This window comes from Arachis hypogaea, chromosome 9, assembly GCF_003086295.3.
Source record: "Arachis hypogaea cultivar Tifrunner chromosome 9, arahy.Tifrunner.gnm2.J5K5, whole genome shotgun sequence".
NCBI lineage: Eukaryota > Viridiplantae > Streptophyta > Magnoliopsida > Fabales > Fabaceae > Arachis > Arachis hypogaea.
In genome coordinates this window covers 111,503,593-111,524,608 of record NC_092044.1, presented here as the reverse complement: position 1 = coordinate 111,524,608, position 21,016 = coordinate 111,503,593, and the positions used below count along the sequence as shown (strand labels likewise).

Sequence of the window (21,016 nt, the reverse complement as noted above, 5' to 3'; positions counted from 1 at the left end):
TATATAATCATAAAGATTTTTTTCTCCATTAATTTTAGTATAGAAATCCATGACGTAAAATAAAATAAAATAAAGTCAGTATCTACTTTTTTTCTCAATATTTTTTATATTTACGGTAAATATTAAATGTAAAAAAAATAATATTAATTATTATCACCTTTATTTATTTACATTCATAATTAAATTTAATATAATTATAGTAAGTCTTTATAATTATAACAATTTATATCTGTTACATATATAGCAATTATATTATATATAATTATATATCTTCTCTTTTATATATACTTAGCAAGTATTTCTATTTATATAATCTGCTTAATATATTAAAATTGGATTTTTTTCAACTAATGAGTGAGGTGTAAATTCCTCATGAATTCATTTTCCCTCCAAAATGAATGCATTTAATGAATAATGCATAATTATATAAAATTCATATTTAATATATTATTAAACTACTTATCAATTATCAATCAAAAATATAATAATAATAATAATAATAATAATAATAATAATAATAATAATAATAATAATAATATACTTCTACTTAATATACTAAAATTGTATTTTTCTCTAACTAATTGAAGTGAGGTGTCAATTTTTCATAAATTCATTTTTCTTCTAAAATGAAAGCACTATTCTCTCTTCTAAATTTATTTTACAAAAATATCTCTATTATATTTATATTACAATTAACATTTAATGAATAATGTATGATTATACTAATTTAGGAAAATATATTTATTATAATTATATAAAATTAATATTTAATGCATTATCAACTAATGAAAGCGAGGTGTCAATTCTTTATGAATTTATTTTGTCTCCAAAATGAAAGTATTATTCTCTCTTCTAAATTTATTTTAGAAAAATTAAAATTCCATGCTGAATATAGGTGGCAAGTAAAAAAAATAAGCAAGTTCATAGAATCAAATCATATTTCTATAACATATATAAGAATGTATATTTTTATTATATAAAAATTGAATTTCTGCACTTCATGATGGGCGTGACATACTTCTTAGCGTGTTTCTTAATTTATTTTTTATAACTCATTGAATACAATTTATTATAGCAAATTAATTATATCAACTAATTGATTTGATTATGTATTTAAATATCACACGATTTATTATAATTTATATCAATCAAATAATTGTAATTTATTATATCAATTATTTTAATTCATTAATTTATAAGGTACATAATAACATAGATGATTTATTACTTATAATGATTAAATACAATAAATACATATTAATTTAGTTAAAAAAACATTGTCTCCTATCTTTTCCTATTTATTTTTTCTAATTCATTAAATCCAATCAATTATAATAAATTAATTATATCAACTAATTAACTCAATCAATTATTTTTTAATTTATTTTTTGAATTCAATAAATCAAATAAAATTAATTATACTAATTATTTGTATTGACTAATTGATTTGATTAATTCTTAAAAATATTTTTGTTTAACTTATTTTATTTATTTAAATATAACTAATTAGTTATTTAATTTTATTAGGATAAATATCAAATTCTATTTCTAATATAAAAATACAAAATTTCATTCATTTTATTTTTATTTTACCGTTATAAAAAATCATATGTTAGAAGAAAACATCATTCATTTACCAATTACTCTTTCATTGGGTAGCTTTTACAACAATTCTTTTTCTTCCTATGAGGTGTCGTCACAAGAAGGTAACCATCATGGATACAAATCAGCACACACTCTTCAACTCCCGTGCTCATCATTCAGAGCAATATATGATATGTTATCCATTAAGCATTTATAGACCATGGTGTTATCATGTTTGCATAAATAAATAAAAAATTCGTAATTAAATTTAAGTCATTTATCTATTTGTGTGGTATATTGTAGTGTGAAATTACTTTTAATTTGTGTTGTACAATGATATTATGGTTTAATTTAAGCTTTTATTTTAGAATTTGTGTTATGATTTTATCTCATCATTTTTCTTAGATATTAAGTTAATGTATTTTTATTTATTATTATTGAAGCGGATGTAATATAAAATTTGTAAAAAGAAAAAAAATTCCATTCAATTTATTTTATTATAGTCTTCTATTCTTCTATTTCTTTTTATTTTTTTATTCATTTTATTTTCTTTTTAAATATCATATAATTTATTATAATTTATACCAATTAATTAATTATAATTCATTATATCAGTTAATTTAATTCATTAATTTATAATATACATGATAAAATATATCATTTGTTACTTATACGTTTATTTTTTTTAAAATCTAAATCTGAATAATTATATTTTCATTTTTTGTTATGAACAAAATATTATTAATAATGAATAATAATTAACCACTCATACTTTTAATCAAAGTGTTTGGATGATTTTTATATTTATTAATATTAATTATTGATTATTTTTTCATAAATAAATTATATTATAATTTGATGTTATTTCATAATTGATTAATGTTCATGAAACTATGTTACTCTAAATTTTATATTTTATAAATATTTTATTTAAATATAATTTTTTATCATAAAAATGTATTATTTTTAATAATATCATAATTTTATTTATTTAATTATTCTAATTGAATATTTTATCAAATACTAATTAAAGTCATTCTTCCATTTGCTTTTACTAATCTATTTTCTAACTATTATATAAAATTAAAATCGTATTAATGAGTTTAATATTAAAGTTAATTTAGCTTTTTATTATTTAGAGTATTTTTCAATCAATAATTTTATACTCTTTACTTTTTTTTTTCAGTTTCATTTTGAATTTTAATTTAGTACTTAAAGGTAGTGAAATTTTATTAATACTGAAATAAAGTTACAAAAGGGTCCATAGAGTAGAATAAGTAAAATAATGTGATACCCACATTGCAATATCCAAATGAAACAACTTAGGATTTAAAATTTTTATCTTTCTCTTTCTCGCCGTTTATTATATTATCTATTCTATCTATTCTATTATATAAAAATCGAATTTTTACCTTTAATGATAGAATCAACGTAGCATGCTTCTACTTTATTTTGTTTAACTCATTAAAGTCAATTCATTATGATGAATTAATTATATTAACTAATTGATTTGAATAGATATTTAAGTATCACACAATTTAAAATTATGTATATTAATTATTTGATTTAATTTTTATTATATATAAATTTAAGAAATAAATTAAAATAAGATAATTTATTACTTATTTAAATTGAATACAACAAATATAAATTAATTTAGTTAAAAATTTAATATTTTCTAATCTTCTATACATAAAAATGACAAAACAAAATTATAAAAATAATCTTTTTATCACTTTTGCTATTTTAATTTTATTTTCTTTGCTTTTTTATGTATAATTTTATTTTATATTAACTTTGTTTATTTAATAATAAAATATACTCATATTAATTCTATCATATAATAGAAGTTTAACCCAAGTTCAAAATGCTAAAACAAAAAAAGAAAACAGTGGATATATGATTAGAGAAAAATGTATAATAATGACAAAATATACTAAAACTGGATTTTTTCTCCAACTAATAAAAGTGAGGTGTTAATTCCTCATGAATTCATTTTTTCTCTAAAATAAAATCACTATTTTCTTTTCTAAATTTATTTTTAAAAAATATATTTATTATAATTATATTACAATTAACATTTAACGAATAATGCATGATTATACTAATTTAGAGAAATATTTTTATTATAATTATATAAATCAATATTTGATACATTATCAACTAATAAAAGTGAAGTGTCAATTCCTCATGAATTCATTTTTCCTCCAAAATGAAAGTACTATTCTCTCTTCTAAATTTATTTTAGAAAAATATATTTATTATAATTATATTACAATATTACAATTAGCATTTAATGAATAATGCATAATTATAATAATTTAGAAAAGTAAAATAAAGTCCAGTAATTTATCTTCTGACTGCACACGTGTATAGAATAACTTTTAAGAATGAGTCATGTATAGTAAATACGGTCGATAATTGTAAAAATGTATACTAACATTGATATAATATTATTTCACGTATATGTTTTGCAGGCATCAAAGAAAAGTGTTGAGTTATTTTTTAGTAGATTTAGATTATTTATTGTTTATTAGAGAATTTTATGCATTAGAATTCTCTAATAATTTCTTATTTATTTTGAGCTAATTTTGATATGTTCTTACTTGACAGTAAAACAACATATAAAACTTTGTTGGTGGGTCTAAATATTATTAAGTTATTTATGGTCACATTGAGTATATATGTTTGATTTATTAAAGAAAGTAGATTACTAAAACCAATTAATAACTATTTTAGAGTTAATATATTTAACACTAGCTTAAGAAAAAACAAATAATACATAACATGTATATTTTTATTAATTAAATTATTATAATTTAAATTAATTTTAACAAAATAATTTTAAATTATAATTTCAATTTTATCACATGCATGGCACGAGTGATTAAACTTGTTAACTTATGTATTTATGAGTTGTAAGGTGATGACTTTTAAATTAAAATCCTTGACCAAATGACTTTTTTTACCTTTTGAATTGGTCAAACTTTACAAATAATACACTTTTGAGTAATATACATATATTTAATGGGTTCATTTAGTGTACAATGCTTATTGGTAAAGATTTAAAGAGAGTTTTAGTAATAGGACACGTGCACGTTTATTTTGTATAACGGAAGTTGTCACTTGTCAGCTCATGGTTTTGGTATATGATAGATAGTTAGCTTGATTGAGCCTAGCTAATGCAGTTACAATAATTTATTTATTTTTTTAGTGGTTAGTAATGAGCTGCATGAGTTGGTAGGTTGTATTTTCAGTTATTTTTTAGTTTTTTTTTTGTGGAGAATTGGTGGTGGCAACAAAATTATAGATTAGCATAGCATTTAAAATAGGTATAAAAGTTGTGATGTATTGTACAGGAAAAAATAACATGTGACCTTAATATTAGAGGAAAAAAAAAAGAAGAGATGTGTTGATATGAGTGAGGAAATTTCTCATTAGTGTACGGCCACGACTTGTTGAGGTCGAGCAGGTGCAGGGAAGGAAAGGATTGATTCTGACACTCAAGTGGAAGGAAAAAATAATTTATAATAATATTTTTTGAATTTTGAATGAATTAAATTTTTTAATAATAGAATTACAAAATTAAATTTTTCAGTAATTTTTTTTTCATATATATAACAAACTATTCGTCAGAAAATCATCTTCTATCTTATATCCTATAAAATATACAACAAAAAATATAAATATTTAAATTTATAAAATACTTATAGAATACTATTTTTAGCCAAAAGATATTCAATTAAAAATTCAACAAATATAAAATAATACTAAACTATATAAATAAAAAATTATCTCATTTTATGGTTTAGTGTTTATGATTTAATGTTACGGTTTAGACGGTTTATTTTCACCACAATAAATTAACAAGTTAATTACATTATTCATGAATCTAAACTTAATTTTTGTCTCATTGTTACTTTTTTCACTATTTCATAACTTCCATGGACTCAGGAACATTTTACATCCTTCGGAACGATTTGGACAGTTTTATTGAAACTTTTAACGGTTTTATTGATGATAATTTCCTAATTGATATTGGTATGGTCGGAAGACCATTCACTTGGTTGATATAAGCAGAGTGGTAATGAGTTGATACAGAAAAAACTGGACCGATTTCTGGTAGGAGTTGACTGGCAGCAACTCTATCCTAATGCATCGGTTCTTAAACTGTCAGAATCAGGGTCAGATCACTCCCATCTTCTCTTAGACTCTAATCCAAGAACTGAGAGATTTAAATGTGAGAAAAGATTGATAAAATGCTCTAAATTTAACACAAAATAAACCCTAAAATATGGGGTTTATCACCTAACTCAAAATAAAGCGTTGTCGGCATAAGATTATCAGATGGCAGCATGAATACAGATCTAATTCGAAGGTGGAGATTGATTTACTAAAATCTGAATTTGAGATTGATTTACTAAAGTCTGAATTCAGCCATGTATATCCTAACGACTTTTGGACATGGTGAATTGCGTTACCAGAGATGCTTAACCTGTTGAAAAATGCTGACCGTAATCCTCAATAACTGCTGGAAAGCTTGCAACCAGTTAATTTTTAAAGGTTCTACTTCAATGCCGTTTGCCATTCTAACAAGCTCTGTCAAGTTACTTCGTGAAATCTGAAAAACTCCTAGTTTAGATCATCATCTTCATGAGGCAAACTCTTAGTTTCATTCAATTTGATTTATCATTCTTTCTTCTTTAAGATTTTTCTTTGTTTTTCGACTATGCACCGTTGGAAGAATATTTTTAGTGTATTGTTTTGGGAAATTTCCACCTTTTATTATGTTGTCTTACTTTTAGACATCTTTGTATTTCATTTTTCAATAATTAATGAAATATAACCTACTATTTTTGAAAAAAAAAGTAACTGTTACGTGGGTAACCTGAAATAGGTGGATTGGACTTCAAAGAATGGCCCAAGTGTTACTGGAAGGTGGTCTCCGACTCAGATCACGTCTGGGAGTCGCCGTCCGAGTTATGTGTGTGAAAGAATGGGGGGTGGTACCTGTAAAGATACTCCGATGCCTAAGTCAGAAAGGGGTTTAAGCAGGTTTTTAGAGTATTGGAACTTAGAGATACATGAGGGGTGTCAGTGTATTTATAGTGATGATCCAATAACCACCGTTGGAGTAGTTCCACCTTTTGGGAGTAGATAACCGTCCCTTTATCTTAGGGTAGTTGAGATATGACTCTTGGAAGTGGGTTGAGAGATTTTAGGAGCAGTTACTTATTTAAGTAAGTGTGATATGCCAGCTATCCTTCGAACTCGACTTCTTTGGGAAGGAGTCCACGTTGAATCCAACCTCTTTTGAGAAGGTCGGTGGGTAGTCGAAGGCCAATCTTTAGATTGGGCCTTTTTATGTGTTTGGACCTAGACCACAGTGTTAAATCAGGTATGAACCGTAACCAATTTTCAATTATTGTATTTAAATAAATATTTAATCTATTTATTTTATTTAGATAATTTATCCACTTAAAAATATTTTTTTATTATAATTTTTGGGCAACATTGACTGTCTCATACATCTATTATTAATACTACAATGTTTAATCACATATTTAATGTTGACTAAATCATATTTACTATATTAACTTAAAAATATTTTTTCTGGCCTTATATATATACACGTATAAATATACATATCTTTTTTTTTTCATTTGGGTCATATATTTTTAGTTTTTGTTCAGAGGTCATATACTCTTCAATGATATAAGGGGCACTCTATTATACAGATTGAAGTGGTATAGAGAAAAAATAAATTCCTTTTATAGTTATTTTTTATTATTTTATTACTATTCAAAGTGTGGGTCTTATCTTTTTCAATTTCTCTTTCATCTCATAAAAAAAAGATCTGTAAACTTATATCTTTACCATATAATTCACCATGATATATTACTCCTACATCATAGTTTTTTCTATCGATAATACCACCTACATCAACCAAGGCTTTCTGTGCAATTTTTTTTGTCTAGACCCGATTATTGCAACAGCATATTCAGCTCCAACTATCCATTTTAAAATTCTTCAAAAAAAAAAAATATATACCAAACGGAGCTATCTACCGTTCCAGCTTCAGCAGTTCAGCTCTGTGATGGCTTTCGTACACACTTTTTTGCACAGACCTCCAAGCTGCTCCCAGCATTATCTCTCATGGACACATGTCACTTTTAGCTTCTTTCAATCCAAACATCTATAAATCTTTATATAATGAAATCTGTACACTATAATTTTTCATATTTAATAGCGTCTTATTATGTTTATATTCAATTATTATTTAAAAATTGGTATCATTAAAAAATATTTAAAATAATTTATATTCTCAATAAACTAAAACTTTTTTTACTTTTTAATTTTTTTCTTTTAATGGATCAATAATGCATTTTGTTTAGTTTACTCAAATTTTTTTTTATAAAAGAAGGGATTGAGTAGCCAATTCAAACACATTAATTGTACTAATTATCATAAAATTATTTCTTTTAAAAATTTAAGTTGATAAGAGGAGATAATATAAATGATTATACTTCTAATACTAACAAATAAGAGAATATTTTTTCAATATTTTTTTAAATATGATCTTTTATATACGATCTTTAAGTGAAATAAAAAAATGCAAAGAAAATTTGATGTAATGAAAAATTACACCTAATAATATGGTAAATAATTAAAGAGAAATCACCAAAAAATGCACATGAATTATCTTGACACTGATAAAAATATTTTTGAATTTTGTTATAAAAAATATCCTCAAATAATTTTAAAATATACAAAAACTATCGTGTCATGATTAAAGACCTGCTCTGTTAACGAAAAAATATGGTGTGACTCATTCGTCATATAAAGAGCTTCATTGCCACATTATTCTTTTTCGTTAACATAGAATATTTTAATTTATAGGTGTGCACTTTGTCACATTTTTAAATTATTTGAAAAAATTTTTGCCGATAATAAAATTTAAGAGTATTTTTGTGGATGATAAAATAATTTGGATGCATTTTTTGTGGTTTATTTTGTGTTAAAAGTTGAATGAATTATCATCAATACAAAGCACTTCTTCAAACAAAATAACGACGAAAGAGTGAATCGCTAAGACGTTGAATGCAAGAATGTTATCATTGTCAACCTCAAGGATCACTTTAATTTTTAGGTACTCTTCTCCAAATCCCTAATTTTATTTCACATTTCACTCTCCTTCCTTTCCTTCCTCTTCATCTTCGATCTCATTCCTTCACTTCATTCTAAACCCCATCCAATCGCCAAGTTAATAAAAATAGAGTTAACTATCAATTTGGTATCTAAAAGATTCACGTGCTGACAAAAAAGTTTCTCAAAGATTTTTTGATAAAACAGTTTTTGAATGATTTGAAATTGTGACAAAAATAACCAATAAATAATATATTTTTTATAAATGACAAAATTTTTTATATTTAAAAAATGATAAATCCATTTTATCTTAATTTTGTGATAACATTTAAATAAATATTTATAAAGTTTTGGAGCAAAATTTTATCTCTATTTTTTTCAAAATAATGTGATCATTCTCGATGAAAATTTTTATAAAAAAATTTATTTGACATAAAGTTACCAAAGTTTAAAAATGAAAAGATCTTATTTTTCTAATAATATGTTCAAAATTTTATATTAAAATTTGACCCCTAAAATTATATTTTAGAATATATATTTAATATTAAATCTTTAAAGAGCTTATTTGTTATTAGCATCTTTTGAAGTTATTTTTAGGGCAATTTACTTATTTAAATTGTTTCAGTCTCAATATTACACAAATACATTGTTTCAAAAACGAATACGTAAATACATTGATTCACATATCTATATAAACCGCTACTGCCAATAGCGATTTACAAGAGAGCAGAAACCGCTAGTACCAGCCGCGATTTACATGTATGCTGGGTTGGTCATAAACCGCTACTGTTAGCAGCGGTTTATGTAGGTTGGTGTGCGTGCGTAAACCGCTGGTCCCTATAGCGGTTTACGTTTAGTATGTGTCAATGGGCTCCTTATATAAACCATGGAGGGGTCAAATGTGGAGAGGTAGAGTGTTATTCACAAATGGATGGGGAGGATAGTTTTGTGACTCTAGTCCACTGCTTTGGAAAAATTCAAAAGAGCAAAAGGCATGGTGTGAAATTCACAGATAGAGAACCGGTTACTATTTTTATCCGATCTTCGAGTACATTGGCAGAGATTAAGGTCAGCATACTACGAAAGCTCGGTACCTGTGGGACGAAGTTGGTAAAAAAGTTGTTTTACAAGATTTTTTTACCGTTGTGTCAACTGGTGTGAGATATGAGACCTTTGTGATAGGGTCGGATGAAGACCTGCAGGTCTTGTTTCACTGCAGGCGTAGTTTTCCGGAGGTGAGGATACCTGAGCTGTTTGCGAAGTTGGAAGATCGTGTGGATAGCTCCGGGGCATCAGCACCGGATCCTCAGTCGACCACAGTCGGTGGTGCCTCGACATCAATGCCTGTGGTAGCAGCGGCTGTTCTAATTCCTGAGCCCGAACGTGCTGGGGCTGTTCATGCAAGTGTGCCTCATTGTGTGCCTGAGGTTGAATTTGAGGCCAGACCGGATCGAGTTGAGAATGCGCTGTGTGATGATGATTCCGATGAGGAGCCGGTCGATATTGGTGGGGACAGTGATGATGATATACCAAGAGGTACACGTACAACCTATGGAGGTTCCGGTTTTGGAACACAAGAGTACCCTCCCCACCTGTCGTCTTTGAACTTGGAAGCCATCGGCCAACACCAGAATGTAGAGGCAACATTCGATGGGCAGGGTATGCATGATGGGACAGGTTTGACTGAATTTCAGATTGGCCAATCGTTCCAGAGTAAGGAGGAAGTTGTGCTGAGCGTAAAAGATTACAACATTCGGCGTGGAGTTGAGTACAAGGTTATGGAGTCAGACAATCTAAAATTCCAAGGGAGATGCAAGGAGTTCGGTAACGGGTGCACGTGGTTGATTCGGATAGTCATGCGGAAAAGGAAGAACACTAAACCTCTCGTGAAACCATGTAAAGTGTACCGTCATTTGCTTGACCTTATTTGGTGGTGGCAGCTCACCGAATAGGTCCTGAAACCACTCCCAAGCTGGTCGGCCACCCTCCATGTATGTCTCAAACTCACAAAGGCAACCACTCACAGCCTCCCCATTGACAGGCAACCCAAGCTGAAAAGTCACGTCTTGCAATGTCACAGTGCACTTTCTGAAAGGCATGTAGAACGTGTGCGTCTCAGGACACCACCTCTCAACGAACGCACTAACCAGTGGCTCATCCAACCAGAACCAATGGCTGTTTAGCCTGGACAAATGGTACAATCCAGCCCTCTCTAAATACGGGATGATCCTTTCATGCATGGGCATATTCTGTTGCCGTCTGACACTGTATATACACCTAGTGGGCTGCATAGAACATGAAAGAAATGCAGGATACAATTAAATTCTCTTATCAATAAGAAAATTCCCTATCTAACAATAACAAATATCTTAAACCATCAACAAATTTTGAACCGGTAAACAAATTAATCCTTAAATCCTATAACTAAGTCGTCAATAAACCAGCGAGGTTCAATTTATACATACTTATTACAATAGTAAAAATGACAACACACTAAATTGATTAAATAACAGCCACAATTATAAAAAGTATTATAAAACTTTAACAACAAAATTCAAAACAACAACTCAAACCGATTAAACTAACATCCTAACATGCGAAGCCTAATTTCAAATTAGAGGTACTAATCTATAAACTATGTATATTCTACCTTACATACCATTTTTCTAACTAAAAAAATCCTAAGCCTAAAAAATATCTAAATTATTAACTAACCTCGTCACCAATGGAACCGGCAACATGCGCAACACCGTTCATTTGGTAGAAGCTCCTTCTGTCTGCCATGATATCCCGCCGGAGATCGCAGCTCAAATAGCTCGGACCCACTCTCAACTTGCTCTGACCTCTCTCTAGAATTTTCTCTCTCTAACCAACCTTACAAAACCTCAAAATAAATAATCCGCGGCCGGCTCCGCAGTTTATATAGGCAGCCATCCTCCACGTAAACCGCTATAGGCTCCAGTGGTTTATGCACACACACCAATGCACATAAACCGCTGCTGTACCAATCATTTTCAAACGTAAACCGCGGCAGATGATAGCGGTTTCTATTCTGCAACCTTTGCTTATAAACCGCGGCTGGGACTAGCGGTTTCTGCTCTCTTGTAAATCGCTACTGGCAGTAGCGGTTTATATAGATATGTGAATCAATGTATTTACGTATCCGTTTTTGAAACAATATATTTGCGTAATATTGAGAATGAAACAATTTAAATTAGTAAATTGCCTTTATTTTTATTAGGGATGTGAATTTTCGAGTACCATTTCTTCTACTGGCCAATAAGTTGCTGCATACACAAGACGGAATTCGAACCTCGACACTTGTTTAAACAGACAAGTGAATTGACTACTTGACCCATCCAAATTGGTTATTTGGTAAAAGTAACTAATTCTTGGGAATGTATCATCTCAATTTTTTTTTCAGTTGATGGAATAAAATGTGATTTTTAACCTTTCAATGTTTTTTTTGGTTCTATCTATAAAATATATGGTGAGAGATTACATTTTATCCCCTCAAATAAAAAAAAATTGAGAGAATCCAATCTCTTAATTCTTTAGTTTTGGTAAATTTTAAAAGTAGAAACAATTAAACAAAGAATAAATATTAATCTCCACCCCTGGTAATTTCTTCTAAGGGCCAGGAGGCCCAACAAAAAAAATATTCATTTTAGCCTTTGTTCTTTAATATTATTTCGGTCCTTGTTCTTTAACATTGTGAGACTAGTTAGTCCTCAGATTAATGATATCTCTTTAGAATATGTTTATGTGACACGTTAATTACGAATATATTTTTAATTTAATTTTTATAAGTAAAAATAAATTAAAAATTACTAATATTTCTTAATTTTACACAATAAATTTAGCCAATGTATTTAACAAATATATATATATATATATATATATATACTAAACGACCCTAACAACTACTCAAAACACAACGAGACTCCCAACAAAAAAAATCTATCAATTCTAATTATTTTTAACGAATAAATCAATAGTTTAATATGTCATGCATGTTTATTTCATTAATATAAAAAAAATTAACAAAAAAGATTAATCAACTTCAAAGAAATAAAGATTAAAGGTGAGAGACGTTATTTTTTATTAAATCTCATTGTGAGAGCCCTTTAAAATTTTCTCTCAAAAGAATAATATCCAATAATTTCAATACTACTCTCAAGTCTCATTCTCTAATATGTTTGGTTGAAAAAAAAATTAAAAAATTAAGTATATTTTTATTTTTTTAAATATATTAAAAAAAAATATTATAAAAAATAATTTTATTCTTATATTATAAAATATATTAAAAATAAAAAACATAACAAGTTTTTTACTCCTTTTTCTTTTAATATTAACAAAAATTATTATATCCCATCAACTTTTTTTACCTTATTCAACTTTTTTTCCTAATTTTTCTCCTCGATCGAACAAAAAAAAAAAGGTTCATTTTTCGTTCCATTACCTTTCCAGGCTTTCCTCCCTTTCTCTTTGCTTCTATTTTCCTCTCAAACGAATATAGTAAGGTGGAAAGCACTCTTCGAATTTTACCATACTCCTCTTAAGTTTTGATTGCAAGAATGTTGTCAACTTGTCATTGTTCTCATCCTCACCAATCAAATTAAGGTATGCTTTTCAATTCTCAAATTCTGTTCCCCACTCCGCTCCCCGTCTTTGCTTCTCTTCAACTTCATCCCTACACTCTCACTCTCAGCCCCAATCACTTGATGAAGCTGTTGATTCCTTCACTCGCGTGCTCTCTATGCGTCCTCCTCCATCCATCATCCAATTCACCAAGATTTTGGGATCTCTTGCCAAGGCCAACCATTTCCCCACCGCCATCTCCCTTTTTCAGCAATTGCAAGCCAGGGGAATCGCTCCCAACTTGTTTGCTTTGAACATCTTAATCAATTGTTGTTGCGGCATGAGTCGTATGACGCTTGCTTTCTCTGCTTTCGCCAAGATTTTCAGGATGGGTTTTCAGCCTGATGCTGTAACGTTGACAACAATCCTGAAAGGCCTCTGTCTCTGTGGGAATGTTGAAAAAGCACTGCACTTTCATGCCACAGTGCTGGCTTATGGATTTCACTTCGACCAAGTCACTTATGGGACCTTGATCAATGGGCTGTGTAAGATTGGACACACATAAGCTGCTATTCAAGTGTTGAGAAAGATCCCACAGCATGGAATTGTTCCTAATGTCGTAATGTACAACCCAATTATTGATAGCCTATGCAAAGTTACGCTTGTAAGTGATGCTTTTCATTTATATTCTGAAATGCTTGCTAAGGAAATTTCTCCCAATGTTATCACGTACAACACTCTAATTTATGGATTGTGCCTTGCGGGTCAACTCAAGGAAGCCATTCTTTTGCTAAATGATATGATTCTCATAAACATTACTCCTGATGTTTATACCTATAATACTTTGATTGATGGGTTATGCAAGGAAGGAAAGATCAAAGATGCTAAGAGTGTATTGGCTGTAATGGCAAGATCTGGTGTGAAACCATATGTAGTTACTTATAACAGCCTAATGGATGGATATTGTTTGGTTAATCAGGTAAATAAGGCAGAACATGTATTCAACACAATGGCCCAAAGTAGAGAGTCACTTGATGTTCAAAGTTACAATATCATGATTAATGGCTTCTGCAAAATTAAAATGGTTGATGAAGCCTTGAATCTCTTTGAAGAAATGCGTCGTAAATACTTGGTTCCAAACACGGTAACTTACAACACTCTTATTGATGGCTTGAGCAAATCAAAGAGAATCTCTTGTGCTTTGGACCTTCTTGTAGAGATGCATGAAAGAGGTCAACCTACTAATGTAGTCACTTACAATTCCTTGTTGGATGGGATGTTCAATATCAAACGAGTTGACAAGGCACTTATGTAATTCAAGGAAATGAAAGAGAGTGGCATTGATCCAGATATATATACACACAACATACTTATAGATGGGCTGTGCAAAAGTGGAAGACTTATAGATGCAATAGAGATTTTTCAAGATCTTTCCGATAAAGGCTATGGTCCAAACGTGAGGACATACAATATTATTATCAATGGGTTCTGCAAAGAGGGCTTGTTTGAAGAAGCATTGGCACTCTTGTCAAAAATGGAAGGCAATGGTTGCTTACCAAATGCTGTGACTTTTGAAACTGTTATTCGTGCTTTGTTTGAAAAAGATGAGAATGACATGGCCGAGAAACTTCTTCGGGAAATGGTTGCTAGAGGCTTATTGAATTGATAAAAGAAGGTAAGATACATCAACTCAAATTGAAATTACATCTCATTGTTGCTGAATATGCATCATAGTTTTGTAAATTCTGTGTTTGTTGGGTCAGAGGACTTTTGCAATGCCATAACATTAATTAATTTTGCACTTTCGATTTTTGCAATTGCTATCATCTCTTTTTGAATTCCACTATATTGATTCTTTAGTTGATATTCCTAGTTATAGCTTACAGATTTAGTGTTTAAGATCTCTTTATAGCAATAGTGTTCTTTACTGTTATTCTATATGAGATCATGTATTTATCATGCTACAAACTAAACTAAAAAGATTGAAAATTTTGTTCTGTTGTTTATTGTTTATTCTCTGCTATTCTGTTGTGCAACTTATTTTTCCGTATCGTTGTAGGTACCATATATATATATATATATATATGTATGACTTTTTATCATGAGCAACCATGAGCTATTGTTTATTTGATTGAAATCCTCTAGGAATTGTTGTAAAAGGAAATTTAAATAGGTACTAAGGATTTATTCTTAGGCTATATAGTTTTCACTTCTATCTTAAAAATAAACCCACCTTCTAAAATGCATGTCTCCTCTTTTCATCAACCTAAGCAACATCGGTCAAGGTTAATATAGTTCAGTTATTTCAAGATTTTTGGCCATTTTCTTAATTAATGCTACTCAGTTGTATTGCTGGGAAATTGCTTCTGCTGAAAATATGTACATTATGAAATACTTTTTCGGAGAATGTTTTTCTGTTAATTCTTAGATGAATTACTTCATTATTTCTTGTGTAGACATTATTCCATTGTCTCTAAGTCTCTTTTTATTAGCATTTTAAATCAATTTGAGTTGATATGTGATTAGCTTACTAATCTGTAATTCACATCTACAATAAAAAGATATTGTAAAAAAAGGAGTATATATTTGGAATAAGTAGTGCTGCTTATCTAGTACCATACCGTATAAACATCGAAAATATTGTTAGATAATTACATCAAAGGAGAGATTAAAGCAAGACCAAAAAAGGAAAAAGAGAGATTAAAGTTATCGAGGATGAAATTTACTTATTGACATTTCATTTATAGAGAAGGTTGTTGAACTTTTGCCAGATTGATGACTAGAACTTGATTCTTGTGCAACTGTTTTTGGATCCATGAAACCACCATGCAAGAAAAATGCTGGTTCTTGTGGAGATGGCAAATCAAGAGAATGATTATTAAGATATGAAACTATTGTCCCCATTGTAGGTCTAGAATTTGGGTTTTCTTGAACACATAATAAACCAATTTGAATGCATTTTATAACTTCCACCTGGTTATAATCTTCCTTTATTTTTGGATCCAATATGCTTAATGGTGTTCCATCCCTCCATTGTTTCCAAACCTGTAGCGAACAATTCAAATTCTTACATTACTTTACAAATAAATGAATTTTTACCTGCACCCGTCTGTTAAAGTTAGTAGAAGATTAACAAAACAGATATTTACATAAAAAAAAAATGAAGATATTAGCACTCACATAATTTAAAAGACTTTCTCCAACACGATTTGAAGTATAAGAATTTGCATTCTTTTGTCCGGTAACAATTTCTAGAATTATGACTCCAAAACTAAAAACATCTGATTTTTCTGAAAATTGTCCAAGCATTGCATATTCTGGAGACATATAACCACTACAAAGTATATGACAAATTAGTTAAAATTGTACTTTATTATAGATTAAAATTCGAAATAGATCATATATATGTGTGAGAATTTGAAACTTACTATGTACCAACAATTCTATTTGTTTCTCCTCTGTCTTGATCAATGTCGACTATTCTAGCCAAACCAAAATCTGAAATTTTTGCATTCATATTTTTATCCAATAAAATATTACTCGGTTTTAAATCACGATGTATAACTTTAAGTCTTGAATATTCATGTAAATAAAGAATTCCAAGAGCAGTTCCTCCGATAATTTTATAACGTTGATCCCAGCTTAACTTTTGTTGTTGACCACCATCTACAAAATATTTTAGAGTTTAGAGTGGATATAGATAGCTGAACCAATATGAGAGTTTAGTTTAGAGTCAAAGTGTCAAACCAAATAAAAAGCAATCAAGACTTCCATTTGGCACGTATTCGTAAAGTAGTATTTTCTCTTGTTCTTCTATACAAAAGCCCATAAAAGATACTAGATTCCTGTGTTGAAGCTTGGCTATCAGCAAAATTTCATTCTTGAACTCGACCACACCTTGTTTAGAACTTGTAGAGAGTCTTTTTATGGCTACATGTCGGCCATCAGGAAGAGTACCCTAAAATATATATAATTATTAAGTTATAAAGCATGATATTTGAAAAAAGAAAGAAAGAAAGAAAAGAACTACATTTTCTCACCTTGTAAACTTCTCCAAATCCTCCTTTGCCAATCATGTTCTGGTGAGAAAAGTTGTTCGTGGATGCTTCAATTATAGAGAAATCGAATTGCAACCCTTCTAAAATGGCACCTTCACCACCAACTAGACCAATATGTTTGAATTGTTAAACAAGTTTATAAGCTTCTTGAATGCTACAAATTAAACTAATCAGGATAGTTTTTTTTTTGAAAAAAAAATGTATTCTTACAGTTTTCTCTAAGAATAGTCTTGGAATTCTTTTTTTGTCTTCTTCTTAGCATATAGCAGCACAAAGTGAAAAGCAATGCCACAACAGCAATGGGTACAACGATTAGAATAATTGTTCGTGATCGACTTCTTTTGTCTGTATATATAAAAAACCAACGTATATCATTCGATGCCAATACTAAGAAATAACTTGGTAATAATAATAGACCAAAAAAAATTTTGTGAAGTGCTAAAAAAATATACAATATCTAGTGTACGCTGTTGAATTGTAAATGAATAAAAAGTAAAAAATGAAAACTCATGTGTAATTACTTTAATATAAAAGTGATCGTTTTAAAAAAGTGACTTCTAGCAGAGTATAGGTGGCTTCCTATCTCCTATGGCAAAGTTTTAATAATTTTTCCTTATCAAATCTCATATGAAAAAAACGTGAGGTATAGAAAAAAAAACACGTTCAAACAAATAATTATATTTAGTCGTACGTTGAAAAATTATATGTGGCTTGCAAAGGATTGCTATTTCTTGTCAAAAATTAGGCACATAGCTACCGATGAAAAATAATCCCCATAATTATATATTAAGAAAGTTTAGGGCCATCACCTTTATTAAAATTTTGGTAGTATTTAATTAGTAAAAAAATGAATAATTTTATTTTATTAGATAAAATTTCACACTATTAAATAGATTAATGATAATTAATTAATAATTATAAATCACAAAACTTATTCACTGAAAAAGATATAGGCTAAAGTCAAAGAGCAAATAATAACCTAGCTAAGTCGGCAATTAGTAAAAGCCAACTGCATATAGCCAAGCTAGAAACCTAATTCCAGTTCAGTTCACCTTAACACAAAATTAATAATCAAAGTTAATCATCCATGTTACGTACCTTAGCAGATGAATCTTGATCTCATCGCGAAAAACAAAACACATACAAATTAAAATGTTCACTCACATGAAGACCAGATGTTGATGACAGCTAAGAACAGTAACTAAATTATTTAACATAATATATTTCATCATTTTTAATTATTATAAGAAGTTAGATTTGAGTTAAACATACATACCTCTGGAATTTGATGATGGTGCTGGGGACGGTGCAGGTTGAAGTGATCGATAGAAAGGGTAAATCTCAAACCGAATATTGCAATTAGGGTACAGAATCCTCCCTCCTTGCTTTCCGGCACAGCACTCAGGAAGGTTCGAATTGATCAAACCATCCAAACAGCTTCTACAATCTTCCGGCGACAGATCCGGCGTGCACTGAGCAAGACAATAAAGATTTTGGAATATGGATATCGCAGCTTCCTTTGTAGCGAACTTCTTTGCACCGATAGGCGCGTTGGCCGCTTCGTCCGCAGTTTGATTCAAGGTTCGATACAATAAACGGTTGAAGCTTTGTTGGTCTGTCATGTTGGTGGGGCTGGACAACGCGTAGCCAGGGTAGCCAGGCGCCACCGTCACGCGCGAGAAGAACGACGTGTTCGAGTACCTTACCATGCACTCGTCGTACCACATAACTGCCGCTACAGAGAGTGAACACTCTGTGTTTGTTGAAAGTCTTTGACTTGCGTTTCCCACGCACTCGCCGCATAGGTCAGAGGGTATGTCTCCTCTGCACATGTATAGTCCATAGACTGTGTCGGCGGGGGTTTTTCCGGTGACGGTGTTGTTGTAGAACTCGGTGTTGTGGGTGGCCTTGGAGGATAAGGAAGAGAGAAGGGTCCTGAGGTTGTTTTGGTAGGTGGTGTTGATCGCAGTGAATCTGTATTTAGAGCAAACCTGGTAGAGAAAATGAGTGTCCTCTGCTTTTGTAGTAATTGATGAAAAGTTGAGGATGCTAATAAGGACGAAGAATAATACATTGAAGGAAGCCATGGCTAGTACATTGAAGAATAATACGTATGTGGCCGCCGTTTGAGTTGAGTGAATATGGTGGATAAGATATGACAATTAACTGGAGTTCGAAAGGTGGCTGTATAAATTTGCAGGAAGAACACTTTGACCTGGATAAACACGCAGTAATAATCCAGGGTATAATTTTTAAGATGATGAGTGAACAAGCGTAATTAAGAATTTGAAGACATTAGCTAATCAAGTAGACAAATTTAATTTCGTAAGTTTCTAACTTTCAAATTAGAAACATGTCGTGGGATAGAATAAAAATTAATGGAAAATAACAAAATTTTTCAAAGCCATAAGCTAAAACAGGGTTCCATCTGAATTTGGGGATCTCAAGCACGCCAGGTGGGTGGCAGCGATCTTTGCCAGCCATTTCTCGAGAAGAATCGTTCAGGAGAGTTGCAAATGAGGGCAACGTCTTTCTTAGAGCTAGTGTTAGGAGTGAGTCAGCTCATGAGTCACTTCGAATGAGTTAGTGAGTCAAATTTAAATCTGAAATTAAGTTCATAAATTAAATGAGTTGGATTTAAGTTTTATTAGTTTATGAGCTATATATATATATATATATATATATATATATATATATATTATATATATATATATAAAATATGCATTTAATCTATATTTTTAATATTATATATATTAATAATCTTAATTATTTAAAATTTTATATTTATTTTTTATATATAATTTTAATACGGGGCATAAATAAAAAATTTATAATTTATTGATAAATAAAAATATATAAAATTAATTTTTTTAAATATTTTTTAAAATATATAAATTATAATTTATTGATATAGAATTATAAATTATATTCCTATTATTTAAGTTAGTTCGTGAGTTAGAGTCAACTCGTGAGTTTTCGGTGAGTCGAGTTTAAGCTTAACAAATAGACTCGATTATTAATGAATCGAATCGTGAGCCAATGTCAATTTTGGTATGAACCGAGCTTGAGCTTAGTCTAACTCTGTTCAGCTCGGCTCACTTCCAACTTAGTTGGAGGCGTAGGTTTCTGAACTCGTCGACGTTGGTTCAGCCATAGACACAGATCAACGTCAAGAAGAAAAAAAAAACAAGAAGATCAAGAGAAGGTGGAGGAAGATCCAAATCTCCAGTTCGTCGACTAAGGTTTATATAAGCACAAGGGTTATATAAACTCTACACGCCATCTTCTTCTTCTTCTTAATCCAAGGAATTATTTGTAGCATTAGATTATCCCTTCTCCTATTCGGTCTTTTTTATCAGTTTTAGAATCAGATTCAAAATCTGCATCCACTATATGATTCTATATGTTAAGTAATTATGTTCATTCAGAACATGATGCAGTCACTCTTCCAAGCTAGCAGTAGAAGATAAGGATAAACATAGTGAAAGAAAATTTTTTTATTGGGCTAAGGATTGTGTAATAAAAAAAATGAATGAAGAAGCACAATAGGAATTGAAGAAGTCAGTTAAGTTAGTAGAAATTTAGAGAGAGAGAGTGTGTGTGTGTGTGTGTCCCTAGAAAGAGAGAGAATGATTTTTTATTATTGT

The 21,016-nt window shown here is 29.7% G+C and overlaps 2 protein-coding genes across 3 annotated transcripts; one reads left to right on the top strand and one right to left on the bottom strand.

Moving 5' to 3' along the window:
- Window positions 1–13,341: 13,341 nt before the first annotated feature.
- Window positions 13,342–15,317, top strand: LOC112711863 (uncharacterized). Its single transcript, XM_029289220.2, has 2 exons — window positions 13,342–13,975; window positions 14,291–15,317. Exons 1-2 carry the CDS (start codon window positions 13,934–13,936, stop codon window positions 14,624–14,626), a joined length of 378 nt encoding a protein of 125 aa, XP_029145053.1. The 5' UTR covers window positions 13,342–13,933; the 3' UTR covers window positions 14,627–15,317.
- Window positions 15,318–15,896: 579 nt separating this feature from the next.
- On the bottom strand, window positions 15,897–20,004 carry LOC112711860 (cysteine-rich receptor-like protein kinase 25). 2 transcript variants are annotated; one of them, XM_025764587.3, is made up of 7 exons: window positions 18,646–20,004; window positions 17,580–17,714; window positions 17,352–17,473; window positions 17,059–17,269; window positions 16,740–16,977; window positions 16,492–16,645; window positions 15,897–16,356 (listed from the first exon to the last, which is right to left on the bottom strand). In XM_025764587.3, the coding sequence occupies exons 1-7, from the start codon at window positions 19,454–19,456 to the stop codon at window positions 16,018–16,020; spliced, it is 2,010 nt and encodes a 669-aa protein (XP_025620372.1). In that variant the 5' UTR covers window positions 19,457–20,004; the 3' UTR covers window positions 15,897–16,017. The 2 variants fall into 2 exon arrangements, with proteins under 2 accessions (XP_025620372.1, XP_025620373.1); XM_025764588.2 differs by lacking the exon at window positions 17,580–17,714.
- Between the last annotated feature and the right edge of the window lie 1,012 nt (window positions 20,005–21,016).

What these genes read in the sequence shown, in the direction of transcription:
- LOC112711863 (XM_029289220.2), top strand. Translation starts at nt 13,934, where the DNA reads ATGTACAACCCAATTATTGATAGCCTATGCAAAGTTACGCTT. An exon ending in GCCTATGCAAAGTTACGCTT is followed by an intron (nt 13,976 to 14,290) that starts GTAAGTGATGCT and finishes TTGGTTAATCAG; the next exon opens with GTAAATAAGGCAGAACATGT.
- LOC112711860 (XM_025764587.3), bottom strand. Translation starts at nt 19,456, where the DNA reads ATGGCTTCCTTCAATGTATTATTCTTCGTCCTTATTAGCATCCTCAAC. An exon ending in GATTTGGAGAAGTTTACAAG is followed by an intron (nt 17,270 to 17,351) that starts GTGAGAAAATGT and finishes TATATATTTTAG; the next exon opens with GGTACTCTTCCTGATGGCCG. An exon ending in AATAGAATTGTTGGTACATA is followed by an intron (nt 16,646 to 16,739) that starts GTAAGTTTCAAA and finishes TATACTTTGTAG; the next exon opens with TGGTTATATGTCTCCAGAAT.